General features: G+C 35.9%; 1 protein-coding gene across 1 annotated transcript in view; it reads left to right on the plus strand.

The window, feature by feature from the left end:
• Positions 1-22,595, plus strand: part of LOC109104739 (solute carrier family 35 member F1-like) — a 76,811-nt gene that overhangs the window by 18,533 nt on the left and 35,683 nt on the right. Inside the window, 1 exon segment of the mRNA XM_042778420.1 lies at positions 14,820-14,995. Within this exon segment, the coding sequence (XP_042634354.1) occupies positions 14,820-14,995 (176 nt within the window).

Here is a 22,595-nt window from a genome sequence, read left to right on the forward strand (position 1 = left end):
AGCCAAGTTTTTCTGTCTTTTAGACCCCTAATTAAGTTTGATGAAGCACTGCGGCATACCATTATACTTCAAGTCTCTTGTTTTAACCATCTTTTTCCCATCAGGCCGATATGAAGCTCATTATGATTTAACTTGTGTTATAAGAGTGCCTGCCAATGTCTTTCTTCTTTGGAACAGTGACTGCATCCCAATTTGCAAAAAAATCTGTACTGTAATAGTATACAAGATTACAGGAAAATATTATGTCAAAAGTGCATGAATAGAATACTAATTACATTGAATTTTCGAATCATGCATTTATGCATCATGTTTAAGCTAATAATACCAATAACCCTTTGTGCTTTGGAAGTTGATAAAATGTTATTATATCTTTTATTCACTTGTACACTGTAAAAAAATAACCAGTTAAATGTAATGTAAAACAAATCACAGTGGAAATTCACCAAAAAAACTGTGAGGATGTTTCTGGTGTTATAGGATGATACATTTTTGCCTGTATAATTTACAACTTTTAGCCATAAATTTTATTAAGTGATATAATGTTAATATACCAAGCTACTTGAACTACAAAAATCTGCTTTTTACTTTAAAATGTACTGAAAACCACTATAAAACATGGCCATAGATGTATATAGATGGTGCACAAAAACACAAAACACAAAGGTAACACACAACACAAAAATAATGCAATAAACACTAACTAAATAACAGAAAAATTAATATAAAACACCCTAAACAAGAAACATTTATTTCTTTAAAATATAATCATATGATGCACAGGGACTTCACCTTGACAGTATTAGGGCCGTTCGCACAAAATGTGTCTTTGCATCTAAAAATGTTAGATTAATACATTTACATTTACATTTAGTCATTTAGCAGAAGCTTTTATCCAAAGCGACTTACAAATGAGGACAATGGAAGCAATCAAAAACAACAAAAGAGCAATGATATATAAGTGCTATAACAAGTCTCAGTTAACCTAAACACAGTATACGTAGCAAGGGCTTTTAAATAATATAATAAATAAAAAGAAAACAGATAGAATAGAAAAAGAATAGAGCAAGCTAGTGATAGAGGTCTTTTTTATAATTGTATAATAAATGAAAAGAAAATAGATAGGATACAAAAAGATTAGAAAGGTAGTTACTTTTTTTTTTTTTTTTTTTTTTTTTTTTTTAATAGAATTAGAATAGTGAGTGCAAAAGTTAGAGGGTCAAATAAAGATGGAAGAGATGTGTTTTAAGCCGATTCTTGAAGATGGCTAAGGGATCAGCTGCTCGGATTGAGTTGGGCAGGTCATTCCACCAGGAGGGAACATTTAATTTAAAAGTCCGTAAAAGAGACTTTGTGCTTCTTTGGGATGGCACAATCAAGCGATGTTCACTTGCAGAAAGCAAGCTTCTAGCTTCTTTTATTAATAAAATAAAATGTTATCATGTTGCCGTCAAATAAAACAGTTGCCATGCCAACTAGCTACTGTAAACAAAAGCTTGCAACGCTTGGCCTGTCTTCGGGGTGTTCTGATTGGTCCACTGTTTTGGAACTGACTTAGCTGAGTGGTGCTGCGTGTAAAAGTTGAAAATCTTTTAACTTGACTCGGCGTCTTACAAATGTGGCACTCATGAGTGAGATGCTGCAAAAAACGCAAGCACAACAGTCATACACTGCTGTCTAGTGTGCTTACATAGAAGAACAATGGAAAAGTCATGCATGCATTGGAATGGAAAAATGCATTCTGTGTGAAAGGCCCCTTAATTCATAAAATTATATATAATGCAATGTTAAACCATTTACACACATTCATCACATGGTAAGGTAACTTAACCAGTTAACAGGTTATTACGCTAGTATTTTATTTGATATTTGCTGTAGCAAAATATTTTTTGTTGTTGTTATGAATAAAACTATTTTTTGAATAACATGAAATAAAACGTTATTGAATAAAAGTAATTTTGAAACTAGTTGCTTACACTGATGTACAGAGGCTAGCAGTGAATAACAAAGAGATCTGAGTAGACTATGTCTCAATACAGGTCTGCTGTTACTACACGTACAAACTCAAAAGTGCATACTGTCTTTTTAGGGTGAAGTAGATATTTTAAGTACTACTGATTTAAAGTATGCATGAGTACTAAACTCAACTTCTTCATCTTATGCTGATCTAGATCAAAAGTGGCAATCGAAGAACTACAAAATGGGAGAGAGAAGCATGTATTTTTCCAGAAACTGATTTGAAAGCATCTGCTCCACTTGAGTAATGACCCCGTGCATGAAGAAAGTGGTGAGTTGTTTTTTGCTGTGTTTTTAGGATGATTTATTTCATGACTACAGCTCTGTACTGAGTGAAGTGACCATTGAGTTGTCTTCTGGCAGTATGGTTGGATCTCACAATGGCTCTCTGCTACCCAGCATGCCAACTGAACACAGGCCATGTTGTCTGCGGCTTTCTGAAATGTGGGGAGTGTGATTTTCGGGAGGGAATAGTCGGGTTTCTTTTGTTGAAATGGACATATGCACTATTGTGCAGTGCAGTGTTCTTTCTTCACTTTCACTTTAATGTCAGTATGAGATGTTATTAACCTGTTTTAGTTGTATTGGATAATGCAGTTTGCACATTGTTTTAACTAACTTCAATTAGTTTGGCTTCTTATACGCCCCGTCTAATCAGTGTCCATTGGATTAAGCACTGAAAATTAAGCACTATCTTGTATTTTTTTGTTTGTTTTTGAATGTCTTTTCACACTGAAAAATGTCAAATAATGTAAGAAAAAATGTTTGCAAAGGCCAATAACAGTCTTTTAAAGGGTTAATCTCTTGAGTCTATTAAAATCTATTTGTTTAGTGTGAGATGTTTATGAAAATGCATAAAGGCATTATTAAAGACTTCAAAAGAACATTTTTACAATTATATTAAATATTTTTGTTACTGAAACCCTAACTGAAATATATTCTGTATAAATAGTATCTTCAATATTGATTGACCTTTCTAATGTCCTTGACAGATATTACCTGATTTAGAAATCTCAAATCTGTTTACTCACAGCTAATTCCTGTAGTAGATATCAGGCTTTACATATCAAAAACAGATTCAGTTTCAAAGCATTTTTATATATAACACACTTTAAATTACATTTACAACTCATTTTACACCCTTTATGTGAGTATTTCTAAGTGAAACAAGACTCAATTAGAATGAATGTAGGGTGGGTTTTGACAATTGATGGAATCATGAGAAGTGGAAATTACCTACCAGAAGGAACAAAAAGTCCATTTTGATTTCATGTTGACATTTTCCATAAACTGACCTATTTGATTTGCAATAATATATTTGTAGGTTTACATCCCATTTACTGTGTATGGCACCCTGGAAGCATAAAAAAGCATGTAATGTCAACCAACCATCTGGCACTGGACCTTTAACCTGTAACAACTGCGATGCATCTCTTCATTTGCATCTGATTTGAATAACATTCATCAAGTGGTTGTAGTTCAAAACAGAGTTTAAAGGGATAATTCAAACAAAAATGGAACCAAACCCAATGTGTGCTTTTTCAAAAAGATCTGGGTGTTCATAGTCATAGTCACCATATTTGTCATAAAGGACAAAAAATGGCTATGAAAGCTCCCCAAAAGTAGTCCATAGGAATGTTGACCTCTGCTTCAACTTGAAAGCAGTTCTGAAATTAAACAAAGTTGGTATTTTCAGTGAAAACTGACATAGATTTCTGGCTTGTCATCATCTTCCAATTAGTAGCTCATTAGCACATAGTGTTATTGGGGAATATTTTAGTTCAGAATTTGTGCTATATGTGATCACATCTTTTTTTTTTTTTTTAATACTTTACTACATTAAAGTGATCAAAAGTGAGAGTGAAGACATTTATGATGTTACAAAAGAGTTATATTTCAAACTTTTTATTTTGAATTGCTTTTTTAATAAGAAATGTTTTTTAGCACCAAATCAGCATTACAATGATTTCTGAAGGATCATGTGACACTTAAGTCCACCGAAGCTGCTTTGAAAATTCGTCTTTCACAGGAATAAATTACATTTTAAAATATATTGAAATAGAAAACAGAAAGCTATTTTAAATTGTAATAATATTTCACAATATTACTGTTTTTAATGTATTTTTGATCAAATAAATGCAGCTTCTGTGAGCATAAATGTTCACTTTAATGAGCATTAAAATTCATACTGACCCTAAACTATTTAACATGGCTCATTCAATCAGATTTCATAGATTTTCAGAATCTGAACTAAACGTTTAAAAGAGAATCAAATTATTTTAATCTGTTCAGCAGAATGTCCTGTTGAAGAAAACTGATTTGATGTTCCAGGTTGAGAGAGTGTCTCAAACCAGATTTTCCAACGTTGTAATCAAATTCATGCTTTACCTCACGGTGACTAAACCCTTGAGTAAAACCCCTCTGTGAGACCAATCCCAACCCTAGCACAGCAAGACGACTCCCAGATGAAACAACTTCCCTTCCTTTGAGAAAGAATTCAGTTTTGTGCTCTCCCTGATCCCTCTGCAAATTAATTAAATGAAGCATGGGCTCTCTGATGCATGTAGCAAAGGTCTGAAAGCCGGGGTTACCAAGACCCGACAGGGAGTCTGTGCTAGTTTCGTGCTTCTCTGGAGGGATGAAAAATATCATGTGAAACACTCAAGAAATTATAAGCTATGCTGATTTTTAGAAGCAGAACCCAGACATTAGATCCTTAATTGCATCTTGAAGCGTTGTATATAACACCAGAGGGTCATCTCCATGGCAGGATATTAGATTTCGGTGGTATGCTTTAGTGAACACTTGCTCTACAGTAGGTGGTCCAGCATCTGCTTTAGTACAAGGAAATTTAATGCAATACAGAGCAACCTAAAGAGCAGAAAAATGACATAATGTGGTTTGTAGTTTGTCTTTATCTAAAGGTGCATTGCACTGGAAAACAATTATTTAAAATTACTTTTTGTTTTGCAAGTTCACAGGCCAGAGGACAACATACTTGAAGTTTGGTACAGCATTTTGATAATGCCTGATTTTTAAATTCTATATTTTTAAGTTTGATATAATGCTGCCATTTACAATTTTTGGAATGAGTAACATTGTGAAAGAAATACATTTATTCAGCAAGGATGCATTAAAAGTGACAGTAAAGACATTTTTTTTGTTGAGAATGGATTTAAAGTGAAAGTAAATGCTTTTTTTTTTGTTTTAATAGATTTTGATATTTTAAATAAATTTTTTTGTTTTTATATTTGTGTGTGTGTGTGTGTATAAATATGTGTGTGTGTTTATATATATATATATATATATATATATATATATGTATATGTATATGTATGTATATATATGTATATGTATATGTATATATGTATATGTGTGTGTGTGTGTATATTGTATATATATATATATATATATATGTATATATATATATATATATATTCTGCATATATCATGGTTTCTGCAAAAAAAAACATAATAATATAATAATAATAATATTCACATAATAATAATGATAATAATAATGTTAATAATAACTGTTTTCAGCATAAATACATAAATACAACATAAATGTTCCTTGAGCACCAAATCATTAGAATAATTTCTGAAGGATCATGTGACACTGAAGACTGAAGTAATGATGCTGCAAATCCAGCTATATTTAATTTAAAAAATATATATATATATATATATATATATCTATATATATATATATATATTAAAATATAAAACAATTCAAATGTGTGGTGTGATATATTTTTTATAATATATATTTTTATATATATATATATATTTAATATATTTAGATATATTTTTTTTATATTTTTTAATTGTTTTTTAAATATTTTTTAAATGGTTTTATGATAAGTTGGTAATGGTGTTTTATGTTTTTACATTACTTTATCTCACCAAAATGATTTGAGCAATTTCAACTTTTTTATAAGTTATATGAAATTCAACTTTTAAGATGGTTTTATGTAATTTAAGTTGAAATGACTTGTACAACCAATCTGATTATACTTAAAATGTAAGGCAGCAATCAAAGTTTTTCAACAGTGAATCTAAAATACTGTATTTTTGGAGGATTTAAATTTCATGTCATGTGGTGTAGCACTTTAGGCACTTCATGTACCACTGCATATTTTTATAGGAGAGCCACTGCAGCAGAGAATATATGACAAAAAAATTGTGAGCTTTTCGGTCTCTTTTAAACGAGTAGGGGTCTTATTTCAAGAGGGAGTTGCCTTGAATGGGAATGAAATTAGCCCTTGATGTATACTTACCCCGTGAGGAGAGTCTGTATAGGTCATCCCACTGATCTTTATTGATCTGGACTTGAGTCATTTGGGGGAAAATGATGTTTGATTGGCCCTTCAGAGTAAGCATGGAGTGTAGACCTGATTAGGAGATGCCTGGTGATGCAAGTGAGTAAAAAAAAAAACTTTAAACATTCCTTCTTTTCTATTTGAGCAGCTCAGAAGCCCAGAGTAGCGCCGTAAATAAAGTGTGTAGCGTTTTACTTCACCCTTTCAAAGAGTCTGTCAGAATAGATTAGCAGACATCGACCACTTTTGTCGGATTGACTTTGAAGCTTTTTTCCCTCCATTGTTTAGGTGGAGTTTGCTGGTAAGTCTTTGTTGTAAAATGAAGTCTATAGATCTGACAAGACATCCACTGGCGTTAAGCATCATTTGATCCAAGACTTTTGGAAATCAGAGCTTGAAGTAAGTCTGAAGAATTAGTGTGAGTGATTAGACAAATAAAGTACTATAACATGCAAGTAACTGAAAATAAAAACGTTTCTGTGTGCATGTATGTTTCTGTGTGTGCGAGTGTGTGTATGTGTGTGTACTGTATGTGTCTGCGTTTGTAAGGGAGAGAGTGGGAGACAGAAAGTATGTGCTTTATGTACATAATAAAATGTAATTTGGAGGCAAAACCATGGAAATAATTTGTCATATTTATCTTATTGTTTACTATATTATTTGCCTGGTCAGTGTCATTGTGGGTTTTGGTATTTTTGCTGCTGTACGCTGTAAGGACCTTTGAAATAATGGACATGTAATGCGGTCAAGACCTGCCTGGAGCTACTGCCTGTGTTTCCCTGAAAATAATTGCATACCTTAGAACATTCGTCAGCCGGTCAAATTAAAGCATTCAACAGCCCTGTGAATGATATGACATGACATGACATGATATAATATAATAATACATACATAAAAATCATGTTGAATCGTCAAAATGACTGTATATGCATTTCATTTTCTTCATCATTGTTTATTTATTTATTTATTTTGCCCTTTAGTCAGGGATAGTTCACAGTTTTCATTTTTGGGTGAACTATGCCTTTACATTTAAGTGACTGAATATGACAGGCTAAATTGAATGACATTTTAGTCAAAAGCCTAAAATTGCTATAATCATCACATGGGTAAAATGTTAGTAAATTCTAGTCATATTTCAGGTAGAAATCTAATTTTTTTCCCTCCTCCTCAGCCACTGAGGACCAAGAAAGTGTGTTTGCTCACCTATCAATTTGTTCCATAGATTAATACGCCTGCTTGGAAGTAAGTATCAGATGCCTTTGATAAATTCCTGTCTTGCCAGGCTCTACCTTCCTGCAGACTACCTTGTATTTTTGATCTGAAGTTATTTACTACTCCACACACACCCCGTCATCTTTTTTTAAAATAACAGACTTTAGTGCTACAATCCTCCCAATTATGCTGAATTCACAGGTTCTCTAAAGTATGAAAAAAATCATTGCTGGCTCTCGTGAAGTTGGTAGAACTGATGTATTTCTGGCTCTGGAATAACTCTGTCCAAATCTTAAGTTAGAGCTGCCTTGTTTCAGTGCTTATTTAATGGTACTAGTGGGCTCCAGAGAGACAGGCCATTATGGGATGTTGTCTGGCTCTGTTAGAAGTAAATTTTACTTAGTCAGTAATCGTTGCCACTGCTGGACTGTGAAAGAACTGGTGGTGCATGGCTTAGTAAGTCATTTTGATCAAACAGGACAAAAAACAATATAATAAATTAAAAGTGCTCCATACGACACATGCAGAGCTGAAAAGAACATTTTCAGTGGATGATATAATTTCAGTTTTTTACTCACACGAAAGCTTCAAGACAGTCATACAGACTACTTTTAACATACATAAATGGTGATTTTTTTTCCCTTTAATTGTTTTAGAGCTTGACCAACTATATATATATATGAAACCTTCTTATAGATAAAATCTATAGTAAAAGTAAGGCTTCTTTAAAATGTATTTCTAATCTTTTCAAGAACAGAAAGTCAACCCCGAATGACTTTTTCATGAAATGCCTGTCGAACAGAAAACGTCCCTAAAAAGTACAGGGCATACATTTTTCACACTCTGTCTCAAAACAATGTCTTTTATTGCCCAGGAGTGCAACACAACAGGATACTGTTGTAACAGAGGCCAAGGCCCATTTTGTCTAACCTCTTTTTTTCTGTTTGCATCAGCAGATAAATAGTTTACTTGTTGTTTTGCTCCCCTGTCCGTCCTCATCGCATCCCTGTCCTTGAGAAGAACAGTAGAGATCAACAAATACAACATGAATCCTTTCACTGGTTGCAGTGAATGCTGAGTGTACAAACACACAAGCTCCTTCATAGTCTGAGTTTAAGACGATATCTGCTTCCTAGAGGACTGGAGTGACCAATCATAACTTTTCAAACATCATCCATCATTCTGAGCATTTATTGTGCGGATGCTTTGCAGCTGGCAGCCTGCTTGCATTTATATATTTCTGAAGGCAAAGCAGGTACATGTGAAGGACAGTAAACCGTATATGAGCTTAATATAATTTTCTTTTTGTCCTTGTCACTCTTTCTCCTCCATAATGAAAGAGAGCTTCTTACAGGAGCGATGAAGCAAATTCAATTCAACTCTCGGCCAGGTAATTCTTCTTGGGGCAATGTTACATAGACCAAAAAGAAAAAATAAACTCTACATATTCCATCCTAAATACAATTGCCTGAGAGAAAAGCAAATTGGTTTCTATCTAAATGCAAATTTGTACTTCTGTGGTACTGTTGGTGAAGTGAGCTCATGCATGTGTGTTTTGGACCCTTCTGAGACACATGCAAGGCCTCAATCATGTATGACATTTTAATATTTAATCTTTAATGATTGGCGGTCTGTTCTTAAAAAGAGATTTGAAATGATTTATGCTGAAATATTTGCTGCATGCAGTACTTTGAATGTCACTGTTTTATGGATAAGGCTTTTTTAATGTAAGCATGAGCTAATTTTTTGGGAGTTTATTACCTTTGAATCAGTTCACTATCAACACACTTATCAGTTTTTGGCTAGTTATGAGCTGATCTTTGCTGTCATTTCTGAATGCTATTATGGCACACAGAAATGACAGCAATGTCAATAAAATTAATTTTTTATTTATTTATTTTATTGTCTCATTTTATTTTTTATCTTATGTCTTATTATTTTATTATTTTATGTGATTTTTAAAATGATTTTATTTTATTATTGAATCATCATTTATTATTATTATTATTATTATTATATTTTTTATATATTTTTTATTGTAATTTCATGTCATCTTTATTATATTTTGTTTTATGATTGAAGTTATTTTATTTTATTTTATTTTATTGTTTTCAATCAATATGAAATATTGAAGTCACAGTTAGTCACAAATTATTGAAATTATTATAGCACACAAAAACTACAGCAATGTAAATAAAATAAATAATATTTAAATTATAATTATCTTTATTTTATATGATTTTTTTTTATTTTTTTTTATTTTGTTACCAGTTTTCAATCAGAATTACATATTTTGAAGGTCACACAATTATTGTCATGCATGATTGATCATTTCTGAGTGCTATTACAGTATGTGGAGCTCAAAGCATTTGCCTGCAGACTGTGATGTTCTCAGCAAAAGCCTGTAGTCTTTGAGAAAATTAGAAAATGGCCATACAAGCCCTGGGGATAGATGTGAGATGTCGGATATCTGCTCCATCACTTTAATACTGTTATCGTGAAATTGCCCATCGCTCAGTTATTGGCAGAACTGGTGAAGAGCTGAGGAGCTAATCGGACATTCGTTAATCTCGGTCTCATAAACAAGATGTGTATTTCCTCGCATTTCACGACAAAGAAGTGGTAACAAACATTGCTTGACTCTATTTAGGACTTCAGCTGCCAGTCGCGCTTAAAAAAAGATGATTTGATCTGTCTTGACGTTTGCTGAAAACAGTGTCTGCAGTAAGCTATGTGAGGTTATTGCATTATTAAAAGACTTTAAAGTTTCTCATCCATCTCATTCCAGTGAAATCACAACATAAATTCAACCAAACTGGCCATGATTACTGATATACTGTACATCTACTGACAAACAGATGCTATTATAATTTGTTTATTTATTTGAAAAATTATCACTGGAGCAAGATTTGACCCCTCGCACTTGAAGCAAAATATTCCTTTGAGCCACATCAGCTCATGCTCAGATTAAAGGCTGAGAATCCCTAACACTGAGATCCTAGAGTTGCCTGTGGTAATAAATGTTCTTGGGTTGACCTCAAGTATTTGATACTTTTCTTTAAGTGTCTGTTGTTAACTTGAATTTTGGTTTTTTCATCTTTTTATTGTTTTTGTTTTTGTGTTTTTATGGGTTTTGTTTTGTATTTTTGTGTTATTTTTCTGTGTTTTATATAGTTTTTATGTTTTTGTCTTTGTAGCAACCACAAAGGGGGTACATGTGAATCATGAGTACCCTTCAGAAATAAAATAGCAAATGAGAAACATTACGTTCTAATGTACTTTACAGACACGCTTAAAAAAACTTTATATTTGCTGAATATTTACTCACTCTCAGCCCATCCAACATGTATGAGTTTGTTTCTTCATTGGAACTGATTTGGATAAATTTAGCATTACATCACTCACTCACTCACTAATGGATCCACTGCAGTGAATGGGTGCCGTCAGAATGAGAAACCAAACAGCTGATAAAACATTATGTTAATCTGTTTATCTATTTGTTTAGAACTATTTAGGATTGGTTTGTCTTGTAAATGGTCCTTGACCTGTGCATATTTCTCTCCTGATTCAGACATGATGAATTTTTCACTGGAGAAAGCAATATCATGGATAGAGGGCTCGTATATTAGGAAATGACAATTTGAAGTTTAAAAAAAATGTCTTGATGAAGTTTTTCACTTCACAAGACATTAATTGATAGACTGGATTTGTGTGGATTACTTGTGGATTATTGTTATGTTTTTATCAGCTGTTTGGACTCTCATTCTGACGGCACCCATTCACTGCAGAGGATCCATTGGTGAGCAAGTGATGGAATGCTACATTTCTCAAAATCTGTTGTGATGAAATAACAAACTCATTTACAGTACATCTTGGATGGCCTGATGTAAGTAAATATGTCTAAAATGTTCATTTTTGGATGAACTATCCCTTTAAATGAAGGCCACAAGACATTTTGGACAGGGTCCTAGACTGCAATTAATTGTGTAAAGTGTACACCGTAATGTGAAAAACACAAAAGAAATCAATAAACTGAGTCTTTAAATGTGAACAAAACTACAAGCTTTTGTCTTGTAATGAGGACAGCTTTGTTATGTGATGGCAAAAAAATAAATGTTTTTAGTAACCTTTTCCAAGTCTCAAAGCTGTTTTGTTTGTCGTTAATTGCAGTACTTGGCTCTGAAATTTTACCTGAATACATGAACATTTTTGTTGTAAGCACATCTAATTAATATTTAGCATAGTTTTCTGCAGTGCTACTGAATCTACAGGGCGCAGGGCGGAAATTATGATTTTATATTTTTAATGAGTTTTGAGTTTGAGTTATGTGTGATTGTGTTAAGGTGATGTGTACTGTGTATAGTAATTAATATTTAAATTATATTGTATTTTTTATTTTTTATGTTTGCACAAACACAGCACAAACAGTGCAGTCTGACACATGAACAAATTAACTCTGATTTTTTTATGAATTTTTTATGAATTATGAATGGATTTTCAAATTAATTCTTTCAAATCAAATGTAATATATTTCAGAATAATATGATGTGTTTTTTAAAATTAATTTTAAGAATATATTACTGTGAAACTATACATTTAGTGTTTTGTTTAATATAGATTTTTAACATAATTATATGGTATTCAAAATTTTAATTCCAAAAACCATACATTTGATAGAATTTTATTTTATTTAATGGTCTTGTCCTGTTAAATCTAATATAATTTTTTTCTAATGTGTATGTGTGTATATATGTGTATGTATATATATATATATATTATTATTATTATTTTTTTAAATGCATTACAAACATTTCTGATTTCTTGTAATTGTAGCAGCTTTTATTTTTAGGTAGCCTCTAATCCACTTTTCAATTACCTGCTAAAGCGTAACATTCATTTTATTATCTCTGTTGTACTAGACTAAGAGGATTTTTATGAAAGGTAGGACAAACACATTATGTTTTTTGGTTGCCCTATTTTCTTTTCCACCTTGTCTTTGACGGTGTACCAAGGCAGCACATGTTTTTTGATAATGCGGCTCCTCTTTCATCTTCCTGCATGTTGTTTCTAGAACTAACCTGTATGTGTGCTTCATTCGTTACTCATGTGGGTGCAGCGAGCACTGGCTGTTTTTGTATGCGCTGTGTTCACTGGGGAGCTGGATGGGGTTTTTGAAGAGAGGGCAAGCCCCCTACATTTAAGCCCAGTTGATTGACAGTTCATTCCCTCACCTGGTTCCACACGCCTGCATTTCCTGCCTTCTCTTCAGAGTTCTGATCCCACCAATTGGACTGTCACACACTCAGACACACACACACACATACTGCACCCACAATTAAACATGCCCTGTGGAAGGTGGATTCCACTAGTCATTTCCCACTAACCATCACCTGTAATTAACCATCTGACACCACCCAGAAAATGGCAAATCTGACTACCTGTGTTGATGAATTACAGGAAGCTGGTTTGTTTATCACCATGACAGCTGGTGTGATTTTATCTCCATGTAAATCCGACGGGAAGGATGTGGCAAACAGCTCTTGAAAGGCTTGCTTGATGGGAGGTCACCAGTGTTGGAAAGTTACTTGCAAAGCTAATCTACTAATTATTTAAAGTACAGCCAATCTTAAAACACAGACAGTCCGTTTGGAAAAAAATGAGATACACTTCAAGCTACTTAAAATTAGTTAATTGCATTATTTAACAATCATTTTGAACAGTTAAATATTTAGCATTTTCAAAATATATTAAAATATATTTTTCTTAAGAATAAGATGATGTTTATTTTTAACATTAATTTTAACAATATATTATTCTAAAACTGCATATATTTTTAGTTTAATATAGATTTTTAACATAAAATTTATGGTATTCAGACACTTCCCAAAACCATACATTTGACAGCATTTTACTGTATGTAACGGTCTTGACCTGTTAAATCTAATATAATTTTTACTGTATACACTAAGGTAACTACCTTTCATAAGTTAAAAAATAGAATGCAATGTAAAAAAAATTTTTTAGTTTAACATGAACTATTTTTAAGTTATAGTTTAGGTAAGTGACATTGGTGCTTTTATTTATTTACCAACACAGACAATCGTACTGTAGGAACCCCTTTGTGAAGACCAAACTGTTTATATAGATTTAATGCGCTTCAACAAGAAATTAAGTGTTAATTGATTGGAAGCATTTAAACAAAGAAATGTGTCTTCTCCTGCAGTTAAATGTTTTCTCTTGAAAAGCTTGGTAGTGTTTCACAGAGATACATATTGTGTCTTCAAAGTATTAGCACCTTTCGCTTTGTTCACACTTTATTGTTACAGTATTTTTATCTCAACTTGCACAAAACACACCTATACGAACCAAAGGGGAATATAATCTTGTTTAGCTGCAAAATAAACAGGCTTATCAACTTTAAAGAAAGGACAAACTTTGTTGTGTTTGCCTAATTCTTATGTCTCAAATTCATCTGTCACTTGGTAAAATTTAGACAAATTAGACCCTTTTATGATGGGGTGAGAGGAAGAGCAGGACCTGGAACCATTATTCTCCAAACCCATATTATTCCAAGGATGTTGAGATTTATTCTTGTTTCACTGCACAAGTAGCACAGTTATATGCATATCTAACATTCACAATTTAGCTAGTTCTATAATTCTTTCTACGTTTAAAGGAGTAGTTCATTCAATAATGAAAATTTGCTATCAAAGATTTATTTATAATGTATTTAAAACTACAAAAGGAGACAACAACAGAACAAGAGAAGATATGGCATTCTTTCAGTCTCCACAAGGACTCTGACCACGGCAGATTAACATTGTTTGTCGCGGACAACTACTGATGTATAATGCTATGTAGTATAATAAATGAAAAGACACTTGTTCTTTGCTTTGTTTTATTTTATATAAGAAGGTATAATGTCAAAATATATTAAAGTGCACACAAACAAAAAAAAATAATCAAAATAATATGGTGGGGGTTGTTGTAGAAGAACAATATTATTATGACGGCACCCATTCACTGCAAAGGATCCATTGGTGAGCTAGGGATATAATGCTACATTTCTTCAAATCTGATGAAGAAACAAACTCATCTACATCTTAGATGGCCTCAGGATGAGTGAATTATTCAGTAAAGTTACATTTTGGGGTGAACTATTCCTTTTATGTGCCCATCTGTCAGCGTCAAGGTCACACAGTACATACTTACAGTACAGTTTCCCTGCGAATCTGTGTGAGATGGCACTGACTCCTGGATTTCCGTTCACAGGGAACTACTTCTCACGCTGGCCCTTGGCCAGGTCTTATCACTGCTCATCTGTGGGATTGGCCTGACCAGCAAATACCTGGCGGATGATTACCACGCCAACACCCCCGTGTTCCAGTGCTTTCTCAACTACATCCTGCTGTTCCTGGTCTACACCACCACACTCGCAGTCAGGCAAGGTAAGGGTGGCTCCTGAGCAGTTTAATAAAAACACTGTCAAATGGAAACATAACGTGAGGTTATCTTTAAGACAAGGTGATGATAAGGCCATTGGAACATACATTTTTTATGAGAGACTGTCAGAAAAATGTTATTTGAAGTTTTTTCATTAAATTTCTCTTTTCTGTCTCAAGTGTGACCTCTTCTGGGACTCAAAACTTTCAAAACTACAAGCCTGTTTCTATTCAGAAATATGTCAGTCAGAGTCCTGCCTTTGATGCTTATATTCTTTTTATTTAAGTTATATTTTTATGTTATTGTTAAATTACAGACAAATTCTCTTATTCTCCTATATGTCAATTAATAAAAACATAAATGCATTTTTTTCTGAAGTAAACATGGAATGTCCACTTGTGTGTAATTTAGTATATATTATAAATGGTTTAAATATCATTTATTTGTAAAATGTCAAATTTGCATTGAATGAACTAAGTAACTGTGGGTAAATACTATGTCCTTTATTTTATAGTTATAAGTAAAACATATAAGTGCATAATAAGCTCTGTCTTAATGTTGATGTAGTAATTATACGTTTTATATTTCTAAGCATTTTCACTTCATGCCTAGATGGCAAGTCAGGCTACAGGTGTTGTGCTCAGGTTTTAGTTCCTAATTGATTTCATGTTGAGCTTCGTGTCCAAGCAGAAGGCTTTGACACAATGTTTTCTGGCACACTTTCAGAAGGCTAAGAATAGAAATAGAAACGAGTCGTGTTCTGAGCTGAGAAATATGCCAACTCACAGTCTATTTATAACAGATCACTTGTGATTCCCTGACTAACACTCTTTTTATCCAGAAATCAGGTTGTTCTAATAAGCACCTTTAAGATCGTGAGTCATTTTTTGAAGGCTAAACGGGACCATAAATAATTATGGATGAAAATCGTTGCTGCGCTGCAATCGCCATGAGCTTTCATACTTTTAAACTATAAATATTACACAGAGTACATGATTCAGATTGGTCAAACAAGCAAATAATGCTGCTAAACTCTATATTTGTGTCATGGTCCTGCCATCATGTCCTGAATTTTCTCTAGTCTAGAGGCAGGATCATGACAGACCCGTGTTTTTGTGTACAAGCACATGGCCTTGTCTTTGGGCCATGTGCGCTTGTGTTGTTCTCGTTCCCTTGCCCCGCCCCCTTGTTATCCTAGTCTTGTCGTGATTGTCATATCTGTGCCACCTGTCGTGTCTTGATTAGTTCCCCTATTTAGATCTCCTAGTGTGCTCTGTCTTTTGTCGGGTTCATTGTGATTGTTTCCTCAAACTGTTCCTGATATATGTTGCTACCTGTCAGCCTCGTGAGTTTATCCTTGTCATTCCTGAAGAAGTCTTTGTAATACCGTGAGTGTTTGTTTATAGTTAGTGTTTAGTGTCTTTATCTGGTCAGCCCTGTCTTGTTTGGTTATTTAGTCCTTACCCTAGCTAATTGTTTTCCCCCTCGTGGGTTTTGTTTTCCCCTGTTGTCATCAATAAACCCTTTGTGTTGAGAATCCTGTCTGCACTTGAGTTCCTCCCTTACCAACCCATAACAGAATGAACCGACCAAGAAGGAACTCAGCAGGCAGGAGGTCCCCCGAGCTCCAACACCTGTTGGAGTTCCGTCGTCAATGTTGGATGTCGTCCCCCACCGACAGGAAGGGGGTCACCCTCCCATACTCGCCTGAGGGGGAATGGATCCTCCAAAATTATGCCCGGCTGTGGGAGAGCATCTCCCAGGAGGAGCCACAGAGGTCCCCTCCACCTACCCAGCTGCCAATGATCCCAGAGGGTCGTGTCCTGGCCGTGGCAACCCTGGGGGATCAGGCAAGTCCCTCCAAAATCTGAGCACCTCCCACTACCTTCAGTCTCCCCCAACAAGCGAGGGAGACGGTTGTCGTGGGAGTCAGCTTCAGAGTCTTCGGCGTCCGAGTCTGCCCTGCCCGAGACCAAACTCCCCCAACCCGCCTCGGACCCAGCTGTGGCCTCTGCACCGCGCCCAAGGAGGAAGAGGAAGAAGAAGGGGCCTGCCGGTCCTGTGACCCTGTCTCCGCCCGTGCCAGCAGCGGTGAGCGTGCCCGAGCCAGCAGCGGTGAGCGTGCCCGAGCCAGCAGCGGTGAGCGTGCCCGAGCCAGCAGCGGTGAGCGTGCCCGAGCCAGCAGCGGTTGAGCGTGCCCGAGCCAGCAGCGGTGAGCGGGCCCGAGCCAGCAGCGGTGAGCGTGCCCGAGCCAGCAGCGGTGAGCGCTGGCGTGCCCGAGCCAGCAGCGGTGAGCGCTGGCGTGCCCGTGCCCAGCAGCGGTGAGCGCTGGCGTGCCCGTGCCAGCAGCGGTGAGCGTGCCCGAGCGAGCAGCGGAGAGCGCTGGCGTGCCCGAGCCAGCAGCGGTGAGCGTGCCCGAGCCAGCAGCGGAGAGCGTGCCCGAGCCAGCAGCGGAGAGCGTGCCCGAGCCAGCAGCGGAGAGCGTGCCCGAGCCAGCAGCGGAGAGCGTGCCCGAGCAGGCATCAGCGGAGAGCGCTGGCGTGCCCGAGCGAGCAGCGGAGAGCGCTGGCGTGCCCGAGCGAGCAGCGGAGAGCGCTGGCGTGCCCGAGCCAGCAGCGGATAGCGCTGGCGTGCCCGAGCCAGCAGCGGATAGCGCTGGCGTGCCTGAGCCAGCAGCGGAGAGCGCTGGCGTGCCCGAGCCAGCAGCGGAGAGCGCTGGCGTGCCTGAGCCAGCAGCGGAGAGCGCTGGCGTGCCCGAGCCAGCAGCGGAGAGCGCTGGCGTGCCCGAGCCAGCAGCGGAGAACGCTGGCGTGCCCGAGCCAGTGAATAAGAGAAACAGGTTTCAAGTCTGCTGTCGTGAGGGCGGAGGGAGAGGAGCCGCGGCCCGACTCTGCAGCAGAAACTTTGATACAGTCTGTCTCGTCTCGTAAGGAGATGCCGGTTATTATAGCCGCCAAAGCCTTGTCTGATTATTTGTCCCGTCTTGTCCAGATCCTGGAAAAATCCCCGCCAGTCCTGTCTTGTCCCCCTGACCCTGTCCCCAAGAGATCCCGAGCCAACCACAGTTAGTGCTACTCCTGACCCAGTTTCTGTCTCCCCTGATCTTGCCCCGTGGTCCTGTGAACGTTGCCCCCGTGTCCCCGTGAGCGTTGCCCCATGTCCAGCTGATGTTGTCATGTGTCCTGTTGATGTTTACCCGTGTCCCGTAGGTGTTTCCCCCCATGTCCCGTAGGTGTTTCCCCGTGTCACGTGAGTTCTCCTGTCATGTCCTCTGGTGTAAATGGTCCTGAGACCACTCCCCACCCTAGACCACCCAGACCTGCCGTACCCCTCGTTGTCAGCCTTCGTCCCATCCTCCTAAGATTCCTACCCCCCACCCACACCACCCTGGTCTGTCCCCCATGAACTTTGTGGTCCCGCCTCCTCCCCTTCCCTGTTTGTTTTTTTTTGATTTGTCACCCCAACCCTGTTGTTGTGTTTTCATGTTTGCCCCTTATTACTATTTGTCATGTCGTGTTGGTTTTTGTCTCTGTCCCAGTCAGTCATGTCTCGCGTTTGATGTTCCCTTAGGGAGCGTCTGGAAGCCGCTCCTTAAGGGAGGGGTTCTGTCATGGTCCTGCCATCATGTCCTGACTTTTCTCTAGTCTAGAGGCAGGATCATGACAGGACCCGTGTGTTTTGTGTACAAGCACATGGCCTTGTCTTTGGGCCATGTGCTTGTGTTGTCTCGTTCCCTTGCCCCGCCCCCTTGTTATCCTAGTCTTGTCGTGATTGTCCTATCTGTGCCACCTGTCGTGTCTTGATTAGTTCCCCTATTTAGATCTCCTAGTGTGCTCTGTCTTTGGTCGGTTCATTGTGATTGTTTCCTCAAAACTGTTCCTGATATATGTTGCTACCTGTCAGCCTCGTGAGTTATCCTTGTCATCCCTGAAGAAGTCTTTGTAATACCGTGAGGTGTTTGTTTATAGTTAGTGTTTAGTGTCTTTATCTGGTCAGCCCTGTCTTGTTTGGTTATTTAGTCCTTACCCTAGCTATTGTTTTCCCCCTCGTGGGTTTTGTTTTCCCCTTTTGTCATCAATAAAACCCTTTGTGTGAGAATCCTGTCTGCACTTGAGTTCCTCCCTTACCAACCCATAAAAATATTACACAGAGTACATGATTCAGATTGGTCAAACAAGCAAATAATGCTGCTAAACTCTATATTTGTCATTTGAAATTGAATATTTCCATGAAAATGCAAGATTTTATGTTTGCTTAGAAAAGTTTTGCAGTTTTGCCGTTTTAATGTGTATATATATATATATATGTATGTGTGTGTGTGAGAGCTGTGTAAATTGTGTTAAAATTTTATAAATATTGGTTTTATATATATATATAATATTAGTGTAAAAAAAAATATATTATTATTTATATGTTAAATATTTTCAATTAAAAACAAATGTGTGTGTATGAATTATGTACATTAAATTATATATTGGTATAAATAGTACAGTAATATATACATGTTATTATATATATATATATATATATATTCATGTTTATCAATATATTTAAAATATTATATACAATATTTTTTAATATCGGTGCAAATACACATTGATTAACATAGACATTTACAGATATATCACCTAGTTTTAAATAATAGGTGAAGATAGTAATTTTTTGTTTTACATATGATAATCTGAATAGTAAAAGTTTGTCATAGTAACTTTTGGTAGCTCTTTTTCCACCCATAATGCATCATTTTAATTGACAAGCCTTGCTGAACTGTATTTTGAAGCATGCAAACATTGCACACGAAGGCTGCGTACAAACTCATTATTTCAAGCACGCCGCTCTGAGCGAGCCGTCGGCGGCTCCTGCCAAATTGGCGCAGTCTCTTTGTTCTACTCCAGTGACCAAGAAGTTGTGTCTGCAGCCTTGGTAAACACGGCCACACGCTACAGAAAGTGGGCAGGGAATGTGTGTTTTTAGGATAACGAGAGGGCAACAAGAGCAGCTGCCTGTCAGGCGGCCCGTGTCCATGAGCTCCAGCCAAACAATGATGCTCATCTTTTACAGTCCCGCAACGTAGAGACTGTCATCTTACAATAGCTTGTGTAAAGTGAAACGTGCTTTTCTCATTCCCTTCCCTTCCCTTCCCTTCCCTTCCCTTCCCTTCCCTTCCCTTCCCTTCCCATCCCTTCCCTTCCCATCCCATCCCATCCCATCATCTCTTCTCAACTCTTCTGTGTAGCTTGCAGCTGCTGTGATCCTTGTGCTCCGTTCAAAGTGGATTTAAACCACAGAGCTGCAGAACTGGAGAAGGACTATGGAGGGAAATGAGTTTTTCTCTCTCTCGTTCTAGTCAAAACTGCATCACTTTTTACCGGTGGAGAGTCTGGAGACATAATGTGTTTTCCTGTACTAATGTGGCCAGGCAGTTATTAATTACTTGGGGCTAATGCTGATGGCTGACAGAAACGTTTCAAGTGACAGCGTTTTGCTCTGCCCTGCGATATTAAGCCTGATTCATATTATAGCAATTCAATTAAAAGTTTTCATTTGCTTAAGCCAGCCAAACCTCTGAGGCAGTGTTAGTTTAGTATCACTGAGATATTTTTAATGAATATTTATTTTTATATTTTCTGTTTTCATTTTAATTTTACTTAAAGTTTTACTAACTTTGTTGTGAGCTTTTGTTATTTCTCTTAGCTTTGTCTATATAGTTTTTATTAATTTTTATTTCATTTTTAGTCTTAGTTATTAGGTAATTTAGTTATTATTAATACATCAAGGTAAACTAAATAAAAATGACGAAATGTATCTGAAAATTAATAAATTATTATTATTATTTAATTTCACTTAATTTATTTCAAGTATTAGTTATTTATATATGTTGAGTTAAACTAAATAAAAATGATGAATGTTGCCTTGGGAGCTAGATTGAAATATATAGATTTAATACTAGATTTAAATAATACTTGATTTATATATATATATATATATATATATATATATATATATATATATATATATATATATATATATATATATATATATATATCAAGTATTATTTTAATACATCTAGGTCATCTACTAACTAAAAAATCATACATGTGGCTTGGTAACTATCTGAAACAAAATATAATTATTTTATTTCAGTTCATTTATTTCAAGATTAGATTTTAGTCATAGTTTAATATGTCAAGTTATAACTATATTAATATATATATATATATATATATATATATATGTATATGTGTGTGTGTGTGTGTGTGTGTGTGTGTGTGTTGTGTATTGCATTGACAACTAGACAAAATAAAATATTTAAATGTAATTTTTAAATATTTAATTTGAGTTAATTTATTTAAGGCATTAGTTATTTTAATATGTCAAGTTAAACTAAATAAAAAAGATAAATGTTCCCTTACCAACTAGCTGAACTAAAATACAGGTATTTTATTTCAGTTAATTTATTTCAAGTAATGAAAATGAATGAAAATGGACCAGAGCTATCATTTTTTGATCCCAGTGGGTATGTGTTTTGTATTTTAAAAGAAAAGTGTTTTTCTATTGCATCTGTTTGTTTCAGATGTAGATTTCTGAGCTGTTTAGACACTGATTTCATTGTATAAATGGCCTTTTGATAGCGTACTGTATCAAGTAAGCTGCATTAGTATCAGGTTCACTGATATTGAAAGATAAAAATGAAAGAATAGCCTTCCAAAGCATGGGAGAAACATAAGTGTATGAGAATAACTTGTATAAGCGATGTGAGGACGCAAACAGAGTCAGAATAGCTGTTGTTCCAGCAGGACTGCGTCTGCCCAGCATATGGCTCTCTCTCCTATTGTTTCAGGAATAGAAAACAAATGCAATTGCATGCCAAAATTCTTCTTACCAATCTGTCAGTGCTGCACCATGGCTGCCAAGTGGACGCTGGCAACGGGAAACGAGTGCATGGCAATAACGTTTATAATCTCAAAAAGAAGACGCTGAAAACAGTTGCCGTGAGGGAAGTGGTAGGAAAATAGAAGAAATCATGTGTGAAAACTGCACTCTGCTTTGGCTTTGTTCATGTCTCAAAGTTTAGTGCTGTCCTAAATGCCGCCATTAAATGATTTTGGTGACAAAATGTTGTATTGACGTTTATTTATATACATTGTCTGTACAAATTTGGAAAATTCTGGACACAGTAATCATCAGAATATCACTTCTCCCGTCTTTGAAAATGTCCTGATTTTGAAATCATCACAATTTTAATTTCATTTTTTCCATTTAAATGTTTTTGGGATTATGCTTTGATGGTTAAATTAAATTTTAGCAATCAAAAACAAAGCAAAAACTTTACAAGAATTTATTAAAAAAAAAATAGAAAACTTTCCTCAATTCTGTTTTATTTTTCCTCAATTCCATTTTTGTGTATTTTTTTTTTCTGGATTACGTTTTAAGTTAAATTCAATTGTAGTAATAAAAAATCATGTCTAATTAATTAAAATCGTGAGACTTTTATTAAAATTTTAACAAAAATGAAATTTTTAGGGCCCATCCGTTTTATAACCAACATTCCAATTTTTTCCCCCAAAAAATTCTGTTTTCTATTTGAATTTTTCTGGAATCTGT

This window comes from Cyprinus carpio, chromosome A20 (assembly GCF_018340385.1).
Source record: "Cyprinus carpio isolate SPL01 chromosome A20, ASM1834038v1, whole genome shotgun sequence".
NCBI lineage: Eukaryota > Metazoa > Chordata > Actinopteri > Cypriniformes > Cyprinidae > Cyprinus > Cyprinus carpio.